At 48.1% G+C, this 25,517-nt stretch overlaps 1 protein-coding gene across 2 annotated transcripts in view; it reads right to left on the bottom strand.

Annotated features, from left to right (window-relative positions):
• KRTCAP3 (keratinocyte associated protein 3) overlaps positions 1 to 25,517 on the bottom strand; it is a 59,702-nt gene that overhangs the window by 29,423 nt on the left and 4,762 nt on the right. The window contains exons 2-3 of one of the 2 annotated variants that reach the window (XM_033938636.1): positions 21,793 to 21,977; positions 9,168 to 9,227 (exon numbers count right to left, since the gene is read on the bottom strand). In XM_033938636.1, coding sequence (XP_033794527.1) covers positions 9,168 to 9,227; positions 21,793 to 21,977 — 245 coding nt within the window. The remainder of the gene's footprint in view (positions 1 to 9,167; positions 9,228 to 21,792; positions 21,978 to 25,517) is intronic. The other variant, XM_033938637.1, reaches the window with a different exon arrangement.

Genomic DNA, 25,517 nt, shown 5'->3' with positions numbered 1-25,517 from the left:
TGGTTGGTGGCCAGCAGAACCGCCAGAGGAGAATGAGCCTTGATCAACCAGTCGTCCAAGTAAGGGAAAACCTGAAAATTGTGAGAGCGGAGATAGCACAATTACTTACCGTAACAGGTGTTATCCAGGGACAGCAGGCAGATATTCTTGACTGATGGGTGACGGCACCGACGGAGCCCCGGTACGGACAATTTTAGAGTGATTGCACTCTAAGAACTTGGAAAGTTCTAGCAGGCCGCACCGCGCACGCGCGAGTGCCTTCCCGCCCGACGGAGGCGTGCGGTCCCCAGTTAGGATAAGCCAGCTAAGAAGCCAACCCGGGGAGGAGGGTGGGACGCATGAATATCTGCCTGCTGTCCCTGGATAACACCTGTTACGGTAAGTAACTGTGCTTTATCCCAGGACAAGCAGGCAGCATATTCTTGACTGATGGGTGACCTCCAAGCTAACAAAAAGAGGGATGGAGGGAAGGTTGGCCATTAGGAAAACAAATTTTGCAAAACAGATTGGCCAAAGTGTCCATCCCGTCTGGAGAAAGCATCCAGACAATAGTGAGATGTAAAAGTATGAACTGAGGATCAAGTAGCAGCCTTGCAGATTTCCTCAATAGGAGTGGAACGGAGGAAAGCTACAGATGCTGCCATAGCTCAAACTCTATGGGCCGTGACAGAACCTTCCAGTGTCAGTCCGGTCTGAGCATAACAGAATGAAATGCACGCTGCAAGCCAATTTGACAACGTACGTTTAGAAACAGGATGTCCCAATTTATTCGGATCAAAGGACAGAAAGAGTTGGGGAGTTGATCTGTGGGGCTTAGTACGCTCTAAATAGTAAGCTAGAGCCCGCTTACAGTCCAAAGTATGCAGAGCCTGTTCTCCAGAATGAGAGTGAGGTTTCGGAAAGAAGACAGGCAGAACAATGGATTGGTTGAGATGGAATTCAGAGACAATCTTAGGGAGAAACTTTGGATGCGTACGCAGAACCACCTTGTCATGATGAAAGACTGTAAAAGGTGGATAAGCAACTAGTGCATGTAGCTCACTGACCCTCCTGGCAGAGGTAAGAGCAATAAGGAAAAGTACCTTCCAAGTGAGAAACTTGAAAGGAGCGGTAGCCAAAGGTTCAAAAGGAGGCTTCATTAAGGCGGAAAGAACCACATTGAGATCCCAGATTACAGGAGGGGCTTTGAGAGGTGGTTTCACATTGAAAAGATCCCGCATGAATCTGGACACCAAGGGATGAGCCGAGAGAAGTTTTCCATGAACTGGCTCATGAAAAGCAGCAATAGCACTGAGGTGGACTCTGATGGAAGTAGACTTGAGGCCAGAGTCAGACAAAGAAAGAAGATAATCTAATAAGGTCTCCACTGCAAGGGAAGTGGGATCATGATGATGAAGAAGACACCAGGAAGAAAACCGTGTCCACTTCTGATGGTAACATTGCAGAGTGGCCGGTTTCCTGGAGGCATCCAGAATGGAATGAACGGGCTGAGACAAAAGAGTATCATGAGAAGTCAGCCCGAGAGAAACCAAGCTGTCAGGTGCAGAGACGGAAGGTTGGGATGCAGAAGGGTCTCCTGATGTTGCGTAAGCAGAGAAGGAAACAGTGGAAGAAGAAAAGGCTCCCTGGAACTGAGCTGAAGTAGAAGGGAGAACCAATGTTGTCTGGGCCACTGTGGAGCAATCAGAATCATGGTGGCTCGTTCCCTCTTAAGCTTGAACAAGGTTCGTAACATGAGAGGCAGAGGAGGGAAAGCATACAGGAACAGATTGGACCAATCGAGGAGAAATGCATCCGCTGCCAGACGGTGAGGAGAGTAGAGTCTGGAGCAGAATAGGGGCAGCTGGTGATTGTGAGGAGCTGCAAAGAGGTCTATCTGAGGAGTGCCCCACTGAGCGAAGATGGACTGTAGAGTTACAGGATCAAGTGTCCACTCGTGAGGTTGGAGAATTCTGCTGAGCTTGTCCACTAAGGAATTCTGTTCTCCCTGAATGTAGATAGCTTTCAGGAATAGTTGGTGATCTGTGGCCCAAGCCCAAATCTTCTGGGCTTCCTGGCACAAGAGGCGAGAGCCTGTCCCACCCTGCTTGTTGATGTAGTACATTGCAACTTGATTGTCTGTGCACAGCAGGAGGACCTGAGGAAAGAGAAGATGTTGGAAGGCCTTGAGGGCATAAAACATCGCTCTGAGTTCCAGGAAATTGATGTGATGTTTCATTTCCTGGGCTGTCCAAAGTCCTTGAGTTTGGAATTCGTTCAAATGAGCTCCCCAGGCATAAGGGGAGGCGTCGGTGGTGATGACAAGTTGATGAGGAGGTAGATGAAACAGAAGACCTCTGGAGAGATTTGAGGATATCAACCACCATTGTAGAGACTGACGAAGAGATGATGTCACAGATATGTGTCGTGAGCAAGGATCCGTCGCTTGGGACCACTGGGTAGCTAGGGTCCATTGAGGAGTGCGCAGGTGAAGACGTGCGAGGGGTGTGACATGAACTCTGGAGGCCATGTGACCCAAGAGTATCATCATTTGCTTGGCCGAGATGGAATGTTGTGGAAGCACCTGCTGACATAGATATTGAAGAGTTTGAAGACGGTTGGATGGCAGGAATGCTCTCATGAGGACTGTGTCCAGCACCGCTCCAATGAATTGAAGTCTCTGAGTGGGGATGAGATGAGATTTGGGTAGATTGATCTCGAACCCCCAGAAGCTGTAGAAACAGGATGGTTTGGTTGGTGGCCAGGAGCACTGTTTGAGATGAATTGGCCTTGATTAACCGATCGTCCAGATAAGGAAAGACTTGAAGGTGGTGAGAGCGTAGAAAGGCAGCCACCACAATCAGACATTTGGTGAACACTCTTGGAGAGGAGGCAAGACCGAAGGGCAGCACCTTGTATTGGTAATGACAATGATTGATCATGAAGCGGAGGTACTGTCTGGAGCCAAGATTGACCGGAATGTGAGTGTATGCCTCTTTGAGATCGAGGGAGCATAGCCAGTCGCTTTGATGGAGAAGAGGATAAAGAGTTGCCAGAGAAAGCATCTTGAATTTCTCTTTGACCAAGCATTTGTTGAGATCGCGAAGATCTAGGATGGGTCTGAGATCCCCTGTTTTTTTGGGGACCAGAAAATAATGGGAGTTGAATCTCTGCCCCTTCTAATCTAGAGGAACTTCCTCTATGGCGTTCAGGAGGAGGAGGGATTGAACCTCCTGAAGAAGGAGAGAAGACTGAGAGGTGTTCAAAGCAGATTCTCTTGGCAGACTTTGTGCAGGACGTGTCTGAAAGTTGAGAGAGTAGCCGTGGCGGATGATGTTGAGGACCCACTGATCCGATGTGATGTTCTCCCAACGGCTGGTGTAACAAGAAAGACATCCTCCTATGGGTCGAGGGAGATGGGCAGATGGTGGAATACTGGCTATGCTTTGGAGAACCACGTCAAAAGGGTTGGGTAGACTTTTGTGGTGGAGGAGGCTTCACCTGTTGCTGCTGGGCTGGCCTATGTGGTTGTCGCTGTTGTTGGCGCTGACGTCTAGGCTGTTGAGTAGCCGGTGGCAAGGGACGGGCAGCATAGCGGCGCTGGTAGGCAGATTGTTGGCGAAAAGGCCGAGCAGGTGGAGTCTTTTTCTTAGTCTTCAGGGGAGTATCCCACCGAGTCTCATGGGCAGACAGCTTTTGTGTAGTGGAATCCATGGACTCTCCGAAGAGCTCATCACCCAAGCAGGGAGCATTTGCTAGGCGGTCCTGATGATTTACATCGAGCTCTGAGACTCTGAGCCATGCCAATCGACGCATGGCAACAGACATAGCCGTAGCCCTAGAAGTCAATTCAAAAGTGTCATAAATTGACCTAACTAGGAATTTCCGTAACTGGAGAAGAGAGGAAGAACAGGCATGAAAAGCAGATTTCTTGCGGTCAGGGAGGTACTTTTCAAAAGCAGCCATGTTTTGAATGAGGTGCTTTAAATAAAATGAAAAATGGAAAGCGTAGTTCCCTGACCTATTGGCTAACATGGCATTCTGATATAAACGTTTGCCAAATTTGTCCATGGCTTTTCCTTCTCTGCCAGGAGGGACTGAGGCATATACACTAGCTCCCGCTGATTTCTTAAGTGTGGATTCTACCAAAAGAGACTCATGCGGGAGCTGAGGTTTGTCAAAACCAGGGATAGGGATAACCTTGTATAAGGAGTCCAATTTACGAGGAGCTCCTGGTACAGTTAGGGGAGTCTCTAAATTTTTATAGAAAGTCTCTCGTAAGATGTCATGGAGAGGAAGTTTGAGAAATTCCCTTGGAGGCTGGTCTAAGTCCAGAGCATCAAGGAATGCTTTGGATTTCTTCGACTCAGCCTCCAAGGGAATAGAAAGAGATTCACACATCTCTTTTAAGAAAGAAGTAAAAGATGTGGAATCATGTTTAGAAGAGGGATCAGCTACAAGTTGATCCTCTTCATCAGAGGAACACTCACCCTCAGACAGAAAGGGCTCTTCAGAATCACCCCACAAATCAGGGTCCCGAATCTGAGAGCCACGGTCTCGAGACTCCGGAGTGGAGGGTTCCAGGTGTCGGGTTTTGCGCGCCGACTTACCCGACCTCATAGATACGGTACCAGGAGATGTGACCTGCTGCGTTGGTACCGAGGGCTGAACCGCTTGGTGTTTAGCTCTCGGTTCCGGTGCTAAGATTGGCATCGAAGTCGAGGAAGCAGTGTGACCCGGTACCGACAAAGTGGATGCCGATAAAAGAGGGTGCTCCACTGTCGGTACCGGTGGCTCAGACCGGACCGGGACTGGAAGGCTCGGTGTCAAAAGTGCGGGAAGAGTTGTTGCAACTGCTCGTTAAGTTGCACTTACAGGACAGCAGCAATCCGCTCGTCCAGCGAAGGCACCGGTACCGCCTTTTTCTTCTGCGGTACCTGTGGTGCCGCTCTACGCTCCGAGGATGAGGACCCCGATGTCGAGGGGCTCACCTCAATAGGAGCGGAGCGCTTCCGTGGACGCCTCGAGGTCGGCAGGATTGGACTCGCTGCTACTGAGACCGGAGGACGCTCCAACGGGGAAGGCTTCTTAGCCGGCTTACCTGCAGGGTGTGACGCCGGCGCGGTGTCGACGAAGTAGGTGCCGACTGAGATGGGGCCGATGTTGGTGCCGGTGCTGCAGAATCAGACATCTCGGCGCCGAATAACAACCGCTGTTGGATCTGGCGATTTTTTAGAGTTCTCTTCTTTAAAGTCGCACAGCGGGTGCAGGTGGACGCTCGATGGTCAGGACCAAGACACTGCAGACACCAGTTGTGCGGGTCTGTCAGTGAAATTGGTCGAGCGCACCGCTGGCACTTTTTAAACCCGGGTTGAGGGGGCATGAAAGTGAAAACGGCTTTTGCCAAATCGAAGGCCGAGGCCTCGATGATGGCAACAGGCCCCGCCAGGGCGAAGCGAAAGAAATGAAGAAAAAAACGAAAAAGGTTTTTTTTTTTGTTTTTTTTTTTAAACTAAAGAAAAGAAAAGAAATAAAGAAAACTTTATTTCCAAAAGGGGTTTACGCGAACGGGAAGGGCGATTACAAAAAACTCTTTCAACGGCCGTTGAAAGAAACGCGTCTTCTTAGCTCCGCGGAAACTAAGAAACTGGGGACCGCGCGCCTCCATCGGGCGGGAAGGCACTCGCGCGTGCGCGGTGCGGTCTGCTAGAACTTTCCAAGTTCTTAGAGTGCAATCACTCTAAAATTGTCCGTACCGGGGCTCCGTCGGTGCCGTCACCCATCAGTCAAGAATATGCTGCCTGCTTGTCCTGGGATAAAGGCCGCTACTACAATCAGGCACTTGGTGAATACCCTGGGAGAGGAGGCCAGACCGAAGGGTAGCACCTTGTACTGATAATGGTTTGATTGATGAGAAAGCGTAGATATTGCCTGGACGCCAGATGGATAGGAATATGTGTGTAAGCCTCTTTCAGATCGAGGGAGCATAGCCAGTCACCCTGAGAGATGAGAGGGTAGAGGGTGGCAAGAGAGAGCATTTTGAACTTCTCCTTGACCAAGCATTTGTTGAGATCTAATATAGGTCTGAGGTCTCCGGTCTTTTTGGGAACTAGAAAGTACCGGGAGTAAAATCCCTGACCTCTCTAATCTTGAGGAACTTCTTTGATGGCATTGAGAAGAAGGAGGGATTGAACCTCTTGAGCTAGAAGGAGGGACTGAGACTTGTTGGAAGCAGACTCTTTTGGCAGGCCTAACGGCGGAGGAGTCTGAAAATTGAGGGAGTAGCCGTGGGCTATGATAGATAGCACCCACTGGTCGGTGGTGATCACTTCCCATCGAGTTAGAAAGATGTTTAGTCGACCTCCTATAGGTTGCGGAAGAGGACATGAGGGAGGAAGACTGGCAATGCCCTGGAGAAGCGAGTCAAAAGGGCTGAGTCGGTTTAGGCTGAGCAACAGGCTTCATGGCAGGCGGCTGTTGTTGGCGAGCCTGTTGTTGTTGCTGCCTCCGAGGCTGAGGAGGATGAGGCTGAATCGGCCGAGCAGAAAAACGCCTCTGATAGGACGTCTGCTGCCTGAAAGGACGAGGAGGAGGAGGTTTCTTCTTATTTTTCAATAAAGTATCCCACCTCGTCTCATGAGCAGAAAGCTTCTGAGTGGTGGTATCCAGAGATTCACCAAACAGCTCATCACCCAGGCAGGGAGCATTGGCAAGGCGGTCCTGGTGGTTCACATCAAGGTCTGAGATGCGAAGCCACGCCAATCGTCTCATCGCTACAGCCATAGCAGTAGCTCGAGAGGTCAGTTCAAAAGTGTCATAGATGGAACGGACCATAAACTTCCTGAGTTGCAAGAGACTGGCAGTGCATTGTTGAAAAGCAGAAAGCTTGCGTTCAGGAATATATTTCTGAAAAGTGGCCATCTGCTAGATAAGATGTTTCAGGTAAAAGGAAAAGTGAAACGCATAGTTACCTGAACGGTTGGCCAACATAGCATTTTGGTAAAGTCATTTACCAAATTTATCCATGGCCTTGCCTTCTCTGCCAGGAGGGACAGAGGCATATACACTAGAGCCTGCAGATTTTTTGAGGGTTGACTCCACCAGCAAAGATTCATGTGGAAGCTGAGGTTTGTCAAACCCTGGGATAGGAATAACTTTATAAAGTGATTCTAACTTCCTTGGAGCTCCTGGAATTGAGAGGAGTTTCCAAATTTTTATAAAAAGTTTCCCTTAATATATCATGAAGGGGTAACTTTAAAAATTCTTTAGGAGGTTGTTCAAAGTCTAAAGCCTCCAAGAATGCTTTTGACTTCTTAGAATCAGATTCCAAGGGAAGAGAAAGGGTGTCTGACATTTCCCTAAGAAATTTGGTGAAGGAAGAGTGCTCCGGCTTACTAGCAGGATCCTGCACCGATGGGTCAGCCTCATCTGATGAAAAATCCTCCTCGGTACCGAGGGGATCATCAAAGTCATCCCATAAATCAGGGTCCCGTACCGATGGGAGACGGCCCTGAGACAAAGGGATAGAGGATTCGGTACGCCTGGTTTTGCGTACCGATTTGCCTGAACGCATCGACACCGTACCCGGTGACTGTAAAACGGGACGGGCGTCGGTAAGCGGTACCGGATCAGAGGCCGAGTGAGCCGTACGTCGAAGAGACTTAGGCTCCGCCGATAAGACAGGCATAGAAGAGGCAGATTTAAGCGGTGCCGATAACGTCGATGCCGATAACATAGGCTGGTCGACTATCGGTACCGCAGGCTCAGTGGATACCGACACCGGAAGGTTCGGAGTTAGCAGAGCCGGAGCAGGTGTTGTAATTGCTCCTTAAGCTGGACCTGAAGGATGGATGCTATACGCTCATCCAGAGACGGTCCCGATGGCACCGGTATCGCTATTTTCTTGCTTGGTACCTGCGGTGCCGCTCGACGCTCAGGCGAAGTCGATGCCGATGAAGAGGCAGTGACTTCTATGGGAGCGGAGCGTTTGCGGGGCCGGCGCACAGTCTGCAGGACTTGGCTCACTGCTTATTCGACTGGCGGGCCGAGAACAGAAGGGGATGGCTTCTTAGCCGGCTTACCTGAAGGGTGCGACACCGAAGAGACCTCTTGTGGTGTCGAAACCACCGGTGCCGATTTGGAGGAAGTCACCGGAGTCAACGCCGGTGGAACTTCCATAGCGGTACCGAAAAGAATCCGCTGTTGAATTTGGCGGTTCTTCAAAGTTCTCTTTTGAAGAGAACTACAGCGGGTGCACGTTTCTGCCCTATGGTCCGGACCCAAACATTGAAGGCACCACTTGTGCGGGTCGGATAAAGAAATAGGGCGTGCACACTGCTGACACTTCTTAAAACCCGGAGAAGGGGGCATGAAGGGAAAAACGGCAGTAGCAAAATCGAAGCCCGAGGCTTCAATGGTGCCAACAGGCTCCGCCGGGGCCGACTGAAAAAAGTCGAAAAATAGACTTTTGTTTTTGTTTTGTTTTTTGTTTTTTTTAAGGAAAATAACAAAAGAAGAAAAAGTGAATAAATTCATGAGAAAAATTACACGAGCGGGAAGGCGAAAAAGAGAGTCCAACAGCCGTTGGAAACATGCGTCTTAGCTCCGCGGAAACTAAAAAACTGGGGACCGCGCGCCTCTGTCGGGCGGGAAGGCACTCGCGCATGCACGGTGCGGCCTAGTTAGAACTAAAGTTCTAAAGTTCTTAGAGTGCAATCACTCTAAAATTGTCCGTACCGGGGCTCCGTCGGTGCCGTCACCCATCAGTCAAGAATATGCTGCCTGCTTGTCCTGGGATAATGATTATAACCAAAAGAGGCAGTAGGGATGCCCACTTCCCCTTGCCACAGTAAAACTCCCCTGCTGAACTTACCCCCCATCCACAGCACTTAAAGAGGCAGGAGGGATGCCCACTCCCTTCTGCTGCAGCGAACCCCCCCCCCCACACACACACACGCCAGCCCCCCACCAACCCCTCCCCTTCCATGCTTCACTTCATTAACAACAACAAAACAAAAAAAATAGGCAGGATGCCCAGCTCTACCTCGGTATGATGAATACAAAAGGTATCTATTTAGTAAATAGAAAGGATTGATGTACCTAAATTTTATTTTATACTTCATAGAATTTGCTTTGAAAGCATTCATAAGAAATAGTAACAGAGGGTGTGAGATATAACCAGCTCTTACCAGCTTTAAGCTTAGAAGGTTCCTGGACACCAGGATGGCTATGATGCCTGTTGTGATACTCTAGACAGAGAAAACAAAGACCATCTTTAGAATTTGCAAAATGCAGGTGCCACTACTTCCAACAGGCAACATTTCCAACCTTTCTTTCCTATCCATCCCAAAAACTAGCACTCTGCTCTAGAAATAAGCTTTCCATTTGTCTTTAAAGTTATAGGATCCATTCTGTTCATTCCCTAAACACACTACACCTCCTCTTAGACAGGATTGGTTATTGAATAGAAAGCAGAGGGTAGGGATAAATGGTCATTTTTCTCAATGGAGGAGAGTAAACAGTGGAGTGCCGCAGGGATCTGTACTGGGACCAGTGCTATATAACTTATTTATAAATGTATAAATGATCTGGAAATTGGAATGAGTGAGGCGATTGAACAGTTTAGTGTCATCTGCAAATTTAAAGTTGTTAAAACGCATGTGGATTGTGAAAAATTGCAGGCAAACCTTAAGAAATTGGAAGGCTGGGCATCCAAGTGCGAGATGAAATTTAATATGGACAAATGGGAACGAGATGAATGAGAACCGTTTTTAAGAAGCAATCTAACTTCCCTCCTTATTTTCTCTCCTGCCCTCTTTAATTTTTTAACTTCGATATAATTTTTAATCTTTCCCTTTCCCCAGTCCCTCTCATATCAATTTTGTCTATGTCTTGTCCAATTTATATTATTGCCCCATTTTACTTTTATTTTAACTTAAATTTTAGCACTGTAAACCGACCAGATACTTGTCGATGGTTGGTATATCAAATTATGAATAAACTTGGAAACTTGGCAAATCGGTTACCAGATGCTACGGTCTACCTTGTGGGTTAGCGCCCAAGAAAAGGATCTGGGTGTCATCGTAAACACAATGAAACCTTCCGCCCAATGTGCAGCGGCGACCAAAAAAGCAAACAAGATGCTAGGAATTATTTAAAAAGGGATGGTTAACAAGACTAAGAATATTATAATGCTCCTGTATCGCTCCATGGTGTGACCTCACCTGGAGTAGTGTGTTCAATTCTTGTCTCATCTCGAGAAAGATATAGTGGCAATAGAAAAGGTTCAAAGAAGAATGACCAAGATGATAAAGGAGATTGAGCGCCTCTCATATGAGGAAATGCTAAAAAGGTGAGGGCTCTTCAGCTTGGAAAACAGATGGCTGAGGGAAGATATGATTGAAGTCTATAAAATCCTGAGTGGAGTAGAACGGGTACAAGTGGATCGATTTTTCACTCCGTCAAACATGAAGCAACTAGCCGCTTCATAAAATCAGTAAATAAACGACAAAGAAACAATAAACCCCAATGGTTCACCGCGGAGATCTCGCACCTCATTAAGGAGAAGAAAAAAGCGTTTCTCTCCTACAAGCGCACGGAGAAAAGAGAGGCAAAAGTAGAATATAGGACCAGGTCTACAGCGGTCAAAATGGCAGTTAGGGAGGCAAAACTTCGAGTGGAAGAAATTCTGGCAAAAAAACATTAAAAAGGGGGACAAATCCTTCTTCAGGTATATTAGTGACAGAAAAAGGAACACAGGCGGGATAGTACGCCTTAGAAGACCGGACGGAAGTTACGTGGAAGCAGATTCCGATAAAGCCAAACTACTGAATGAATACTTCTGCTCAGTCTTCACCTGTGAGGCACCGGGACACGGTCCGCAGTTGAAGGCAACACAAAGCACAGAAGACCCGTTTCAGAATTTTGAGTTCACACCAGGTGAAGTTTACAGTGAACTGGCAAGACTCAAGGTGAACAAAGCCATGGGACCAGACAATTTGCACCCAAGAGTGCTCAGAGAATTGAGCGATATCCTGGCGAAACCGTTGGCTGAGCTATTCAATCTCTCCCTAAGTAAGGGGAAAGTTCCCCTGGACTGGAAATTAGCTAATGTCGTTCCTCTGCATAAAAAGGGTTGCAGGGCAGAGGCTGCGAATTATAGACCGGTGAGTCTCACATCAATAGTGTGCAAACTCATGGAAACAGACACGATCTTGAATGAAGGGAATCTTCGGGATCCCAGTCAGCATGGATTCACCAAGGGTAGGTCCTGCCAATCCAATCTCATCAGCTTCTTTGACTGGGTAACAAGAAAGTTGGACTTGGGAGAGTCTTTGGACGTCGTGTACCTGGACTTCAATAAAGCTTTTGACAGTGTCCCACACCGCAGGCTGCTAAGCAAGATGGAATCAATGGGGTTAGGAGAGACACTAACTGCATGGGTCAATGATTGGCTGAGTGGCAGACTTCAGAGGGTGGTGGTTAATGGTACCCTCTCTAAAACATCGGAGGTGACCAGTGGAGTGCCGCAGGGCTCGGTCCTGGGTCCACTCCTTTTCAACATATTCATAGGGGATCTGACTCAAGGGCTTCAAGGTAAAATAACACTATTTGCCGATGACGCCAAACTATGTAATATAGTAAGTGAATGCAGTTTACAGAATTATATGGCGCAGGACCTGCTTACATTGGAAAGTTGGTCCTCAACCTGGCAGCTAGGCTTCAATGCTAAGAAATGTAAGGTCATGCACCTCGGAAGCGGAAATCCATGCAGGACGTACTTCTTGAACGGAGAAACTTTAACTAGGACTTCAGCAGAACGAGATTTAGGAGTAATCATCAGTGCAGACATGAAAACTGCCAATCAAGTGGAGAAGGCTTCATCTAAGGCAAGACAGATATTGGGTTGTATCAATAGAAGTTTCGTCAGCCGAAAGCCTGAAGTCATAATGCCGTTGTACAGGGCCATGGTGAGACCTCATCTGGAGTACTGTGTGCAATTCTGGAGGCCACATTACAGTAAAGATGTGCGCAGAATTGAATCGGTTCAACGGATGGCCACCAGGATGATCTCGGGGCTCAAGGGTCTCTCGTACGAAGAGAGACTGAACAAATTGCAGCTCTACACTCTTGAGAAACGTAGGGAGAGGGGAGACATGATCGAAACATTTAAGTACCTCACGGGACGTGTCGAAGTGGAAGATGATATTTTCTTTCTCAAGGGACCCTCGGCCACAAGAGGGCACCCGCTCAAACTCAGGGGCGGAAAATTTCATGGCGACACCAGAAAGTATTTCTTCACAGAGAGAGTGGTTGATCATTGGAACAAGCTTCCAGTGCAGGTGATCGAGGCAGACAGCGTGTCAGACTTTAAGAATAAATGGGATACCCATGTGGGATCCCTATGAGGGTCAAGATAAGGAAATTGGGTCATTAGGGCATAGACAGGGGGTGGGTAAGCAGAGTGGGCAGACTTGATGGGCTGTAGCCCTTTTCTGCCGTCATCTTCATCTCATCTCAAATATTACAAAGACTAGGGGACACTCAATGAAGTTACAAGGAAATACTTTTAAAACCAATAGGAAGAAAAAAAATTTCACTCAGAGAATAGTTAAGCTTTGGAACACATTGCCAGAGGTTGTGGTAAGAGCAGATAGCATAGCTGGTTTTAATAAAGGTTTGGGCAATTTCCTGGAGGAAAAGTCCATAGTCTGTTATTGAAAAAGACATGGGGAAGCCATTGTTTGCCTTGTATCGGTATCAAGGAATGTTGCTACTCCTTGGGTTTTAGCCAGGTATTAGGGATTTGGATTGTCCACCATGAGAATGGGCTACTGATGTCAGAGAGAAGGCTTCCGGGTCAGTAGCGAGCCATGTGCAGGAACTGCTGCTTGTGGCTTTGTGAAGCATGACTGGGAGGAGGCAGCTAGCCAGCAGAGGTAAACACCCATGGGAAGAAAGCATGAATCTGGGACACAGAACAGAGGGGCAATCAAGGGGTGCGCTGAGACATGGAAGGGAGGAGGAGGGTCACATTTGGACAGGAAGGGAGAGGCAGGATCCCGGTTCGTAAGTACGAGTCCAACGTAAGTCAGGTGTTCTTAAACCGGGGGCTGTCTGTAATCATGATTTTTTTTACACATATTGTCCCAAAGTTCCTGTCAAAGAAGACATTTAACTACATCTGCATTGACTTGAGAACCTAAATGTGCCAAACCTTTCAGAAGTCCCTGTTACAATGGCTCTCCCGATTGTCAGCCTATGCTTGCATGTCTTGGAACTGTAGGTTAATCTCTTCTTCTAAGTTTAGCAGAGGGCTAACAACTGCAAGCTCTGAAATTCCCAAGTGGGCCTCGGTTCACATACATACAACCAATCTTTAGTTTTTGGATTCAGCTGAAACTAAACGACATGTTCTGGCTTTGGATGAAAGCATTTAGAATTTTGGTTTTGGCTGAAACTGAAAAAAGTAGTTTAGGTCAGTCTCTAACCCTAAATGCATCTAAGGTGCCTTTTGAGACAGCAGAATATCTTCGGTCTGGAAGAATATCTGCCATTAATTTTGGAAAGACATTGGCCTCTGCTGAGGTGGGATTGGTATACAGTCTGAATTCTTTGTTGGAGAAGATGACACCTTGTAAGTAATGCTTAAATGGACGATCCATTTGTACTTTATAAGTATTTATGGACTGCATATCTAAAATAACTGTGCAGATTACAATAAAATTGTTGCTGGATGTGAAATTTTAATTTGTGATGGCAAGTGTTTGGATTGAAATTGAGAACATTTGATACAAAAAAATTGAATACCATTAGTATTTGATTAGAACCCAAATTATGTTTACTGGGAGTAGCCCCAAAAATTATAGCACACTAGAAAAAGATTATTAAAATGGGATTAACAGACAGCAGGGATGGCCTTTCAGAACTCTTTAGCCTTTCAGCCCAACAGAGGATTCCACTAAGGTTTCACATTGTGGGGATCCGAGACTGTCAATCGGGCCCCAATCTGGACATTTTAGCGACAGCGTGGGCTGAGGACTTACAGTGTACGTTAACGGCCCAGCAGCTACAGCGGGTACTGAAGAACATTCAGAAGGTATCACCTAACATCATCCACTGGGAAATGCAATTGAAAATTGTTCTGAGACTGTATATTCCCCCGGAACGAGCTGCCCAGATGGGAATTACGACATCTCATTCTTGCCCGAAATGTCTAAACTAAACTAAACCTTGGGTTTATATACCGCACCATCTCCACGAATGCGGAGTTCGGCACGGTTTACAGGAAGAAAGATGAGAGAGGAACTACAGTGGAGAGATAGCACAGTTACTTACCGTAACAGGTGTTATCCAGGGACAGCAGGCAGATATTCTTTACGCATGGGTGACGTCACCGACGGAGCCCACGGTACGGACCTTTTTACTAGAAAGTTCTAGTTGGCCGCACCGCGCGTGCGCGAGTGCCTTCCCGCCCGACGGAGGAGTGCGTGGTCCCCAGTTAGTATAAGCCAGCTAAGAAGCCAACCCGGGGAGGAGGGTGGGACGTAAGAATATCTGCCTGCTGTCCCTGGATAACACCTGTTACGGTAAGTAACTGTGCTTTATCCCAGGACAAGCAGGCAGCATATTCTTTACGCATGGGTGACCTCCAAGCTAACAAAAAGGGAGGAGGGATGGTTGGCCATTAGGAAAATAAATTCTGAAGTACAGATTGGCCGAAGTGCCCATCCCGTCTGGAGAAAGCATCCAGACAGTAGTGAGTAGTGAATGTGTGAACTGAGGACCAGGTGGCCGCCTTGCAGATTTCCTCAATGGGTGTGGAACGGAGGAAAGCAACAGAAGCGGCCATAGCTCTTACCCTGTGGGCCGTGACAGCACCGTCTAGTGACAGACCGGCCCGAGCGTAACAGAACGCGATGCAAGCTGCAAGCCAGTTGGATAGCGTCCGTTTAGAGACCGGTCGACCCAAACGATTCGGGTCGAAGGTCAGGAAGAGCTGAGGGGACAAGCGGTGAGCCCTTGTACGATCAAGATAGTAAGCCAGGGCACGCTTGCAGTCAAGACTGTGCAATGCCTGTTCTCCGGGATGTGAATGAGGTTTCGGGAAGAACACAGGCAAAACAATGGACTGGTTGAGGTGAAAAGCTGAGACCACCTTTGGAAGGAACTTTGGATGGGTGCGCAGAACCACCTTGTCATGGTGAAAAATAGTGAACGGTGGATCGGCAACCAGTGCATGAAGCTCACTAACCCTCCTGGCAGAGGTGATGGCAATGAGGAAAAGAACCTTCCATGTCAGAAATTTGAGCGAAGTTGTGGCAAGTGGCTCAAAGGGAGGTTTCATGAGGGCAGACAAAACCACATTCAGGTCCCAGACGACCGGAGGAGGCTTCAGAGGTGGTTTGATGTTGAAGAGGCCCCTCATGAATCGGGAAACCAGAGGGTGAGCCGTGAGAGGTTTTCCTAGGACAGGCTCATGAAATGCCGTGATGGCACTGAGATGGACTCTGATTGAGGTAGACTTGAGGCCTGCGTTGGACAGGGAGAGTAAGTAGTCCAGAACAGTTTCCACCGCTAAAGAGGTGGGATTGTGATGATGACGGAGGCACCAAGAGGAGAACCTGGTCCACTTCTGATGGTAACATTGGAGGGTGGCCGGTTTCCTGGAGGCGTCCAAAATGAGACGGACAGGCTGAGACAGATTTCCTGAAGAGGTCAGCCCGAGAGAAACCAAGCTGTCAGGTGGAGCGAAGACAGATTGGGATGTAGTAGAGACTGATGTTGCTGTGTAAGTAGAGTAGGAAACACAGGTAGAGGAATGGGCTCCCTGGAGCTGAGCTGAAGTAGAAGGGAGAACCAGTGTTGACGAGGCCACCGGGGAGCTATGAGGATCATGGTGGCTCTGTCCCTGCGGAGTTTGGATAAAGTCCGCAACATCAGAGGTAGAGGAGGAAAGGCATAGAGGAACCGATCCGTCCAGTCGAGAAGGAATGCATCCGGGGCCAGACGATGAGGAGAGAAGAGTCTGGAGCAGAACTGGGGCAGCTGATGGTTGTGAGGAGCTGCGAATAGGTCCACCTGCGGAGTGCCCCAGCGAGCAAAGATGGAGTGGAGCGTGGGAGGATCCAAAGTCCACTCGTGAGGTTGAAGGATGCGGCTGAGATTGTCGGCCAGGGAGTTCTGTTCGCCCTGGATGTAGACAGCCTTGAGGAAGAGACTGCGGGCCGTGGCCCAGGTCCAAATGCGAAGAGCCTCCTGACAAAGGAGGCGAGATCCGGTGCCGCCCTGTTTGTTGATGTAGTACATGGCAACTTGGTTGTCCGTGCACAGAAGCAGAACCTGAGGGCAAAGAAGGTGCTGGAAGGCCTTGAGAGCATAGAACATGGCTCGTAGTTCCAGGAAATTGATGTGATGAAGACGCTCCTGCGGGGTCCAAAGACCTTGGGTGCGTAGGTCCCCCAGGTGAGCTCCCCATGCATAAGGGGAGGCATCCGTGGTGATGATCATGGAATGCGGGGGCAGATGAAAAAGAAGGCCCCTGGAAAGATTTGAGGAGTTCAACCACCATTGTAGAGATCGCTGAAGAGACGATGTCACAGAGATGGGATGAGAAAGAAGATTCGAGGTCTGTGACCACTGGTTGGCCAGAGTCCATTGAGGTGTCCTGAGGTGGAGTCGTGCCAGGGGAAGCACATGCACCGTCGAGGCCATGTGGCCCAGGAGGACCATCATTTGTCTGGCAGAAATGGAGTGATGAAGGAGCACCTGACGACACAGGCGGAGCAGAGTTCGCTGACGATCGGAGGGGAGAAACGCCCTCATTAGTGTGGTGTCGAGAACCGCTCCGATGAACTGAAGTCGCTGTGTGGGAAGCAGAAGCGACTTGGGGTAGTTGATCTCGAACCCCAGAAGATGGAGGAGAGAGATGGTATGATGAGTGGCTTGTAGCACAAGTGGAGACGTAGGTGCTTTCGCTAACCAATCGTCCAAGTAGGGAAACACCTGGAGGTTGTGAGTCCTGAGGAAGGCCGCCGCCACAATGAGGCATTTGGTGAACACTCTGGGAGATGAAGCCAGGCCAAAAGGTAGCACTTTGTACTGATAATGGCGATGGTGCACCTGGAATCGTAGGTAGCGACGTGAGGATGGATTGATTGGGATGTGAGTGTAGGCCTCCTTGAGGTCCAGGGAACATAGCCAGTCGTTCCGAGAGAGATGAGGGTACAGCGTGGCAAGGGAGAGCATTCTGAACTTCTCCTTGACGAGACACTTATTGAGGTCCCGGAGGTCGAGAATGGGACGTAGGTCTCCTGTCTTTTTTGGAACTAGAAAGTAACGGGAGTAGAATCCCCGGCCCCTTTGTTCCAGAGGTACTTCTTCGATGGCATTGAGTAGAAGGAGGGATTGGACCTCCCTCAGGAGGAGGGGGGTTTGAGTTGAAAGAGAAGCAGACTCTACGGGAGGATTGTCTGGTGGAAGAGTCTGGAAGTTGAGAGAGTAGCCGTGGCGGATGATGTTTAGGACCCACTGGTCCGATGTAATGACCTCCCAACGGCTGATGAAGATGTGGAGCCTGCCTCCGATTGGCTGAGGAAGAGGCAATGAGGGTGGAAGACTGGCTAAGCCCTGGAGAGAGGAGTCAAAAGGGCTGAGATGGTTTGGCAGGAGGAAGAGCCTTGGCCGGTTGATTAGACTGGGCACGAGCCTGGGCGTGCTGGTGTTGGCGGGCCCGCCTAGGCTGCTGTGGAGGTGGATTGAGCGGCCTAGCGGAGAACCTGCGCTGATATGAGGTCTGTGGCCTGTAAGGACGAGCAGGTGGAGCCTTTTTCTTAGGTTTTATGAGAGTGTCCCATCTGGTCTCATGGGCAGAGAGTTTTTGCGTGGTGGTATCCAGGGACTCTCCGAATAATTCATCACCAAGACATGGGGCGTTGGCTAATCGGTCTTGATGGTTGACGTCCAGATCAGAGACCCTGAGCCAGGCTAGGCGGCGCATGGCCACGGCGATGGCAGATGCACGGGAGGTGAGCTCAAAAGAGTCATAGATAGAGCGCACCATAAATTTTCTTAGTTGAAGCAGGCTGGAGACGTGCTGTTGGAAAAGTGGAACCTTATGCTCTGGCATGTACTTTTGCATGGCGGAGAGTTGCATTACCAGATGTTTGAGGTAGAATGAAAAATGGAACGAGTAGTTGTTTGCCCTGTTGGCAAGCATGGCATTCTGATAGAGCCGCTTGCCAAACTTGTCCATAGTTTTGCCCTCTCTGCCAGGAGGGGTGGAGGCATAGACACTGGAGCCCTGAGTCTTTTTTAAAGTGGACTCCACCAGGAGAGACTCATGAGGGAGTTGGGGTTTATCAAATCCTGGGATTGGTATAACCCTATAGAGGCTGTCCAATTTACGGGGGGCCCCAGGAACAGTCAGCGGGTTCTCCCAATTTTTATAAAAAGTTTCCCGTAAGATATCATGCACGGGCAACTTTAGGAACTCTTTGGGAGGTTGATCGAAATCTAATGCCTCCAGGAAAGCTTGTGACTTCTTAGAGTCAGATTCCAGTGGCAAAGACAAAGCACCCGACAACTCTCTGAGGAATTTTGAGAAGGAAGATTGTTCGGGTTTAGATGCGGTATCGGGTGCCGAAGGCTCTTCGTCCGACGACAATGCATCCTCCTCGGTACCGGTAGGGGATTGTTCCCATAGGTCCGGGTCTCTGACATCGGTAAGTGCGTGTCGAGAGACTGGAGTGGAAGGCTCGGCATGGTGAGTTTTAGACAAAGACTTGCCTGAGCGTACCGAGACGTTACCGGGTGATGCAGACCTGTGTCTGTCTCGGTCCCGGGAAGTACGGTGCCGGTCAGAGTCGTGGGGAGACCGGTGCCCTGCCCGGTCCCGAGGAGGATCGGTCGTCGTCAAGGCCATAGCCTCGGCATGGGAATGGAGATGTGGTGCCGAGAGAATGGGCATGGAGGAGTCCATAGGTACCGATGGAGTGGATACCGGTTGGACGGTGTGGGGCTCGGGCCGGTCTGGTACCGAAAGCAGCGGTGCCAGGATAGAGGGTAAGAGCTGCTTAAGTTGCTTGTGGAGTTGTTCCTGCAACTTGTCCTGGAGGATGGCCGCAATGCGGTCATCCAGGGGAGGCACCGGAACCACTTTTTTCTTCTTTGGTTCCATGGGTGCCGCTCTACACTCCGGCGATGAGGGGGCCGATGACGAGGCACTCACCGAAATCGGAGTGGAGCGTTTTTTGGCTCGGCGTGGAGCCGAAAGGACTGGTGTCGTCCCTGAGGTGGGAGGGCGCTCAAGGGTGGAAGGCTTCTTAGCCGGCTTACCTGGCGCCGGAGGCGCCGATGTCGACTCAGGTGGTGTCGAAGTGGTCGGTGTCGATTTCGACGGTGCCGCAGATGAAGAGGTCGAATCCATAGTCGGGCCGGTGCCGAAAAGTAGATTTTGTTGGATTTGACGATTCTTCAAAGTGCGTTTTTTAAGAGTGGCACAGCGGGTGCAGGAATCCGCCCGATGATCCGGTCCCAAGCACTGTAAGCACCAGTTGTGTGGGTCAGTGAGGGAGATCGGGCGTACACACCGCTGGCACTTCTTAAAACCGGGCTGCGGGGGCATGAATGGGAACACGGCCTCCGTAAAATCAAACCCCGAGGCCTGGATCGTGCTAACAGGCCCCGCCGGGGCAGGAACGAAAAATAAAGCAAAAAGAAAGGAAAATTTTTTTTTTTTTTTTTAATGAAAGAAAAAAGCACCCGAAGGTGAAAAAACAGAAAAAAGAACGCGAGCGGGAAGGCAAAAGGAGTATTTCAACGACGTTGAAAAACACACGTCTTCTTCGCTCCGCGGAAACGAAGAAACTGGGGACCACGCACTCCTCCGTCGGGCGGGAAGGCACTCACGCACGCGCGGTGCGGCCAACTAGAACTTTCTAGTAAAAAGGTCCGTACCGTGGGCTCCGTCGGTGACGTCACCCATGCGTAAAGAATATGCTGCCTGCTTGTCCTGGGATAATAAAGAGTTAGGTGTAAAGGGGGAAGGTGAGAGGCCTAAGAGAGGGGAAGTGTTACAGTTTTGAGAATAGCCAGGTTTTTAGGTGTTTGCGGAAGAGTTGGAGGGAGCTTGAGGTTCGGAGAGGGGAGGTGAGGTTATTCCAGATCTCAGTGATTCTAAAGGGGAGGGATGACCCAAGTTTGCCTACATGGGAAATACCTTTTATGGAAGGGAAGGATAGTTTAAAAATTTGGGAGGATCTGGAGGAAGTAGGGGTTGGGGAGTTCCAGGATAGAGGGATAATGGCAGGAAGGATGCCATGTAGGATCTTGTAGGCCAGACACGCACATTTGAAGTGGATCCTGGGGATTACTGGGAGCCAATGGAGCTTAGACAGGAGTGGTGAGACAGTTTTGGAGACACCTTGGACAATATACTACGTTGCTTTGGGGGAGGCGCTGGCTCCCACAACCGAGGGCGTTATTTGGATTTTATAATATTGCCATGCCCAAACCCAGGGGAATGTCAGCATTTATAACCAGAGTGCTTTTGATGGGGAAGAAAACTATTCTCATTAACTGGCTCTCCCGTGATCCCCCGTCCTATGCACAATGGAGATCCCCGATAACTCACGCAACACTGGAACGACGACTGGTGGGAGACTTGGATCAAGGACCGGGTCGTAAATTTTGTCAGACATGGGAATGATTCTGGCAGGACCTTACAACACGTGCTCGCAGTAGACTTTTGAATCTTTAGGTTTCACTCAGACTCTCAGTTCTTGCTATGGCTCTGGACTCTCGGGGTGGGGAGGGATGAGGAGGAGGGGGGGATATGTTTGTACTGTTCTTTCATGACTGATACTACTACTTGTATTTGCTGGTTTCTGTTGAAATAATAAAAATCATTTGAACATAAAATGGGATTAACAGCTGCCAGAAGGGAAATAGTGGTGTGTGAAGTACATGATTAGGGAACAGCTGGGTTAAATTGCAAGAATGAAAAAGTTAACCAGTGTACACTTCTCCCTCTGTATTCGCGGGGTATGCAGGCAGAACAAAGCTGTGAATACTGAAAAACCGCAAATAACTTTTTGCATGTTATTCGCAATTTTTTGGTAAAATATACCCGAGAAAGATAAACCGTGAATAACCCGACCTGCGATTTGCTCTTTAAAATGCCGGGAGCAGTGATTTCCTTCAGAAACCACCGCGAGCAGCGATTTCCAATATGAAACACCGGGTTCAGTGAGAAAAATTAGGAGGCGGAGTCGGCAGCCAAAAAAATCATAAACAAATCTGCTGATACGGAAACCACGGATACAGAGGGAGTAGTGTACATATTATCATGATGGAAGCAGCTAACAACTTATTAGGGGGGGTTAGCATAATAATGGGAGTTGAGAAGTATGGTGACAATCCAGATCTTGAGGGGAGGAAACCTTGATGCTTAATTAGGGGCATTTAGAGGACAATGTACATACAGCAGAAGGGAGGAGAAGTTATATAATTGTTTCTTGGATGTTTTACAAAAAATAAAAAAACCCAAAACAACTAGAGTGGAAAGTTAAAAAAAAAAACCTTAGCATTTGTATAGTTTATATACGAGATGTTCACTACCATATAAATTGTTTCTTGGAAATTGCTTACCATTTGTGTAATGAAAAGGTATTGGCTAATATTTAGCTTTATTAACTTATTTACTACTACTACCGGTAATCATTTCTATAGCGCTCCTAGATATACATCGCACTCTACACATACACTGAAAGTATATTAATTATATATTTCCATCATCATTCTTCACTCAATTACCAGCAGTCCAGATGTTACAGAGATGATATTGGCTGCACAGTATTCCATGCTCACTCTCTTTTCTGGGTTTGCCACATGTCGCAGGACGGTGCCATGAACAATTGCTCCCAGGATGAAGTTTATGTGTCCAATAAAAATCAGGGTTATCCCCGTTCTCATAAGCCGTTGTGGCCCCTTTACCACATCTGGAAAAAAGTTAAGAAAGCAGCCACAGGTAAAACACTTAAAGCAGTGGTCAGATGCACAAAAGCAAAAGAGAAACAATTATGAAATATACAGTATACAAATTAAATAAAATATTGTTATTCTAAAGAGAGGTACAAGCCAATTAGAAAAAAAAGGAGAATTAACATAAGAACGAGACACGCGTACAGATAAGCAAGAAGCTGAAAAAAAATGGAGGAGGCCCAAGTCTTATCTTTCAGCTGTTTCATCCCTAGTAAGAAAGGTATAAAGCAGCATGGTCTCAGGGCTTTCCTTCAGGTGACACATGGCAGATGTAGTATTAGCATTTTCATCACTTTCCCAGAATGCCCCACACCCTGTTTGCACATGTGCACCTGGAGACCATGTGCTGAAGGAACACACACAGTGCATGTCATCTTTGCATGAAGATCCATTCACCTACAAGTCTAGGTAACTAGATGTCTTTCAGCAGCTCCCCTCCCTCCCCCTTACCTTCGTGGCCAAGTCAAAATGATCTACCAACAATAAAATTTAAAAAACCCACAAAGCACACTTTAAGCAGAGAAAATGTTAAATTATAATTTATGTTCCGCGGGTTTTCAAAGAGGTCAAAGCAGATGACTTTATGCAATGTCACCTCAGTAACAACTATACAAAAATAGACAAATATACCCTCTCCCTTTTTACTAAACCATGATAGCGGTTTTTAGCGCAGGGAGCTGCACTGAATGCCCTGTGTTGCTCTCAATGCTCATAGGCTCCCTGCGCTGCTAAAAACGCTATTGCGGTTTAGTATAAGGGGGCCATAGTACAAAATATAGACAGCAGATATAAATTCTCAAAACGGACACATTTTGATCACTAAATTGAAAATAAAATAATTTTTCCTGTAGGACCTTTGTTGTCTGATAACTTCATTAGTCTCTGATTGCACTTTATTCTTCTGACTGTGCATCCAATATTTCTTCCCTTCTTTCAGCCTCCTGTATGCTTCCTCTCCTCCAGACCTCATTCCCTCCCCCAACTTTTTCTTTTTCACCCTGCTTTTCTTTCTTTCTTTGTCTTTCTCTCTCCATGCCCTCTTTCTGTCTGTCTCTCTGTCTTTCTCTCTCCATGCCCCCTTTCTGTTTGTCTCCCTGTCCCTCCTTTCTTTCTTTCTCCATGCCCTTCCCCAAGCCACTGCCATTGGGGAACAGTCCATCACCGCCTCCAGGGAACAGGCTGCCACTGCCGCTGGGGAATAGGATGCTGCTGCCATTGGGAAACAGGCCACCACCGAGTTCTGAGCTCTCTTACTTCCCTTCACCGTAAAGAGGATGCTGAAGCGCGGGGCCGACCACCCTTCCCCACCCAACGTCAATTCTAATGTCAGAGAGGAAGTTCGGGCCAGCCAGGCAGCGATTGGCTGGCCCAGAACTTCCTCTCCGACGTCAGAATTGATGTCGGGTAGTGAAGGTTGGTTGGCCCGGTGATTCAGCGTCCTCTTTATGGGGAAGGGAAGCAGGTTGGGCACCCCTGCTCTAGACGAGCTGCAAGCCACACTCAAGTGGCTAAAGAATCGCGGTTTGCCGACCACTGCTCTAAGAGATCCCATGTGTCTATCCCAGGCTCTCTTGAAATCAGGCACAGTCTGTCTCCACCATCTCTACCAGGAGATTGTACCATGCATCTACCATCTTTCTGTAAAAAAGTATTTCCTTAGAGTACTCCAGAGCCTATCGCCTCTTAACTTCATCTTATACCTTCTCATTCCAGAGCTTCCTCTCAAATGAAAGAGACTCGACTCGTGTATTTATATCACGTAGGTATTTATCATATCTCCCTTCTCCCACCTTTCCTCCAAAGTATACAGATTGAGATCTTTAAGTCTGTCCCCATATGCCTTATGACGAAGACTACACACCATTTTTGCAGCCTTCCTCTGGACCTACTCCATCTTTTTATGTTTTTGTAGGTGTGGCCTCCAGAATTGAACACAATATTCTAAATGAGGTCTTGCCTGATTCTTATACAGGGGCATTAATACCTCTTACTGGCCATACCTCTCACTATACACCTTAGCATCCTTCCAGCTTTTGCTGTCACCTTTTTAACCTGTTTGGCTACCTTAAGATAATCACACCCAAGTCCCGCTTGTCTGTCGTGCATATAAGTTCGTTACCCCCTAAACTGTACTGTTCCCTTGGGTTTTTACAGCCCAAATTCATGACCATGCATTTCTTGGCATTAAATTTTAGCTTGCCAAATTTCAGACCATTCTTCAAGCTTTGTTGGGTCTTTTTTCCATGTTATACACACCATCCTGGGTATCTACTGTATTGCAGATTTTGGTATCATCCACAAAGAGGTAAATCTTACCTGACAGCCCGTCAGCAATATTATTTATAAAGATGTTAAAAAGAACTTGCCCAAGAACAGAACCTTGAGGCACACCTCATGTTAACATCTCTTTCCTCAGAATTATCTCCATTTATCACTACCCTCTGTCACCTTCCACTCAACCATTTCTTGACCTAGCCCGTCACTTTGGGACCCATCCCAAGGGCCCTCAGTTTATTTATTAGACTTCTGTGTGGAACACTGTCAAAGGCTTTACTAAAATCTAAATACACCACCCTTTATCCAATTCTCTGGTCACCCAGTCAAGGAAATTGGTCAGATTTATCTGACAAGATCTACCTCTAGTGAATCCATGTTGCCTCCGGTCCTGAGATCAAGAATAAATCAAGTAGCTTGAGAGATGACATGGCTTATCTTTGGCTATGACCTGGATTCCTGTCTATTGTTTCTCTCAGAAGCTATCTCAAATGCTAACCTAGCTTGTCACTTAAGATATAGCTCTCTGATTCTGATCTGCTATACTTCCTTTGCAAAGCTCAACTGCCTACCTCTGAACCTTACAGTTTACCACTGTTGCCAAGTTATATGGCAGCCCCTTATCATTAATCTTTCTACATCTTTGTAAATACATAACAGCGGGATCTGGATAGGCGCTGCTGTCCGCCTAAATATTCAAACCCACCACTTCCCATCATAGCCCTCCCCCCAATTTTACCAAAAACACAGTCTTCTGGTTGGTAAAAATTAGCTGCAAGCTCAGTTTATTAACCATACACATAAAACATATCTCAACTTCATTAACATTATTATCATATAAAGAGCTCCTCCCGAGCTACCAAATTAATTGGTTTTATTCCCTCGACCCAGCCACCACAGCAAGAGTCGTAGGGGTGGCATGTCCCTCATGCTCCTTTTCCAGGTCATCTGACCCACTGGGCACGGCTCCCCGCCAACCCAACGCTCATCACCTGATGAGCCCCATGACTCAGTAGCTTGGGAGATCCGCCTCCTCGAGCTACCAACATCTGCCCCCAAGCAACAGGTGGCTTTATGACCTCGCCCCTGCGCCCTTCCTCCAGTCATTTTTAAATTCCCCTATTCTGCCAGGCCCACCGCCCAATCCTTCCTCACTTACTTTCCTCCCACCCCACCTCCACCAACCCCAGTCATTGGGCGACACAAGGGCCCTACTAGTCCCG

Source organism: Geotrypetes seraphini, chromosome 3, assembly GCF_902459505.1.
Source record: "Geotrypetes seraphini chromosome 3, aGeoSer1.1, whole genome shotgun sequence".
Taxonomy (NCBI): Eukaryota; Metazoa; Chordata; class Amphibia; order Gymnophiona; family Dermophiidae; genus Geotrypetes; species Geotrypetes seraphini.
Note: the sequence above shows the minus strand (reverse complement) of the source record. Positions and strands in the feature narration are given on the sequence as shown.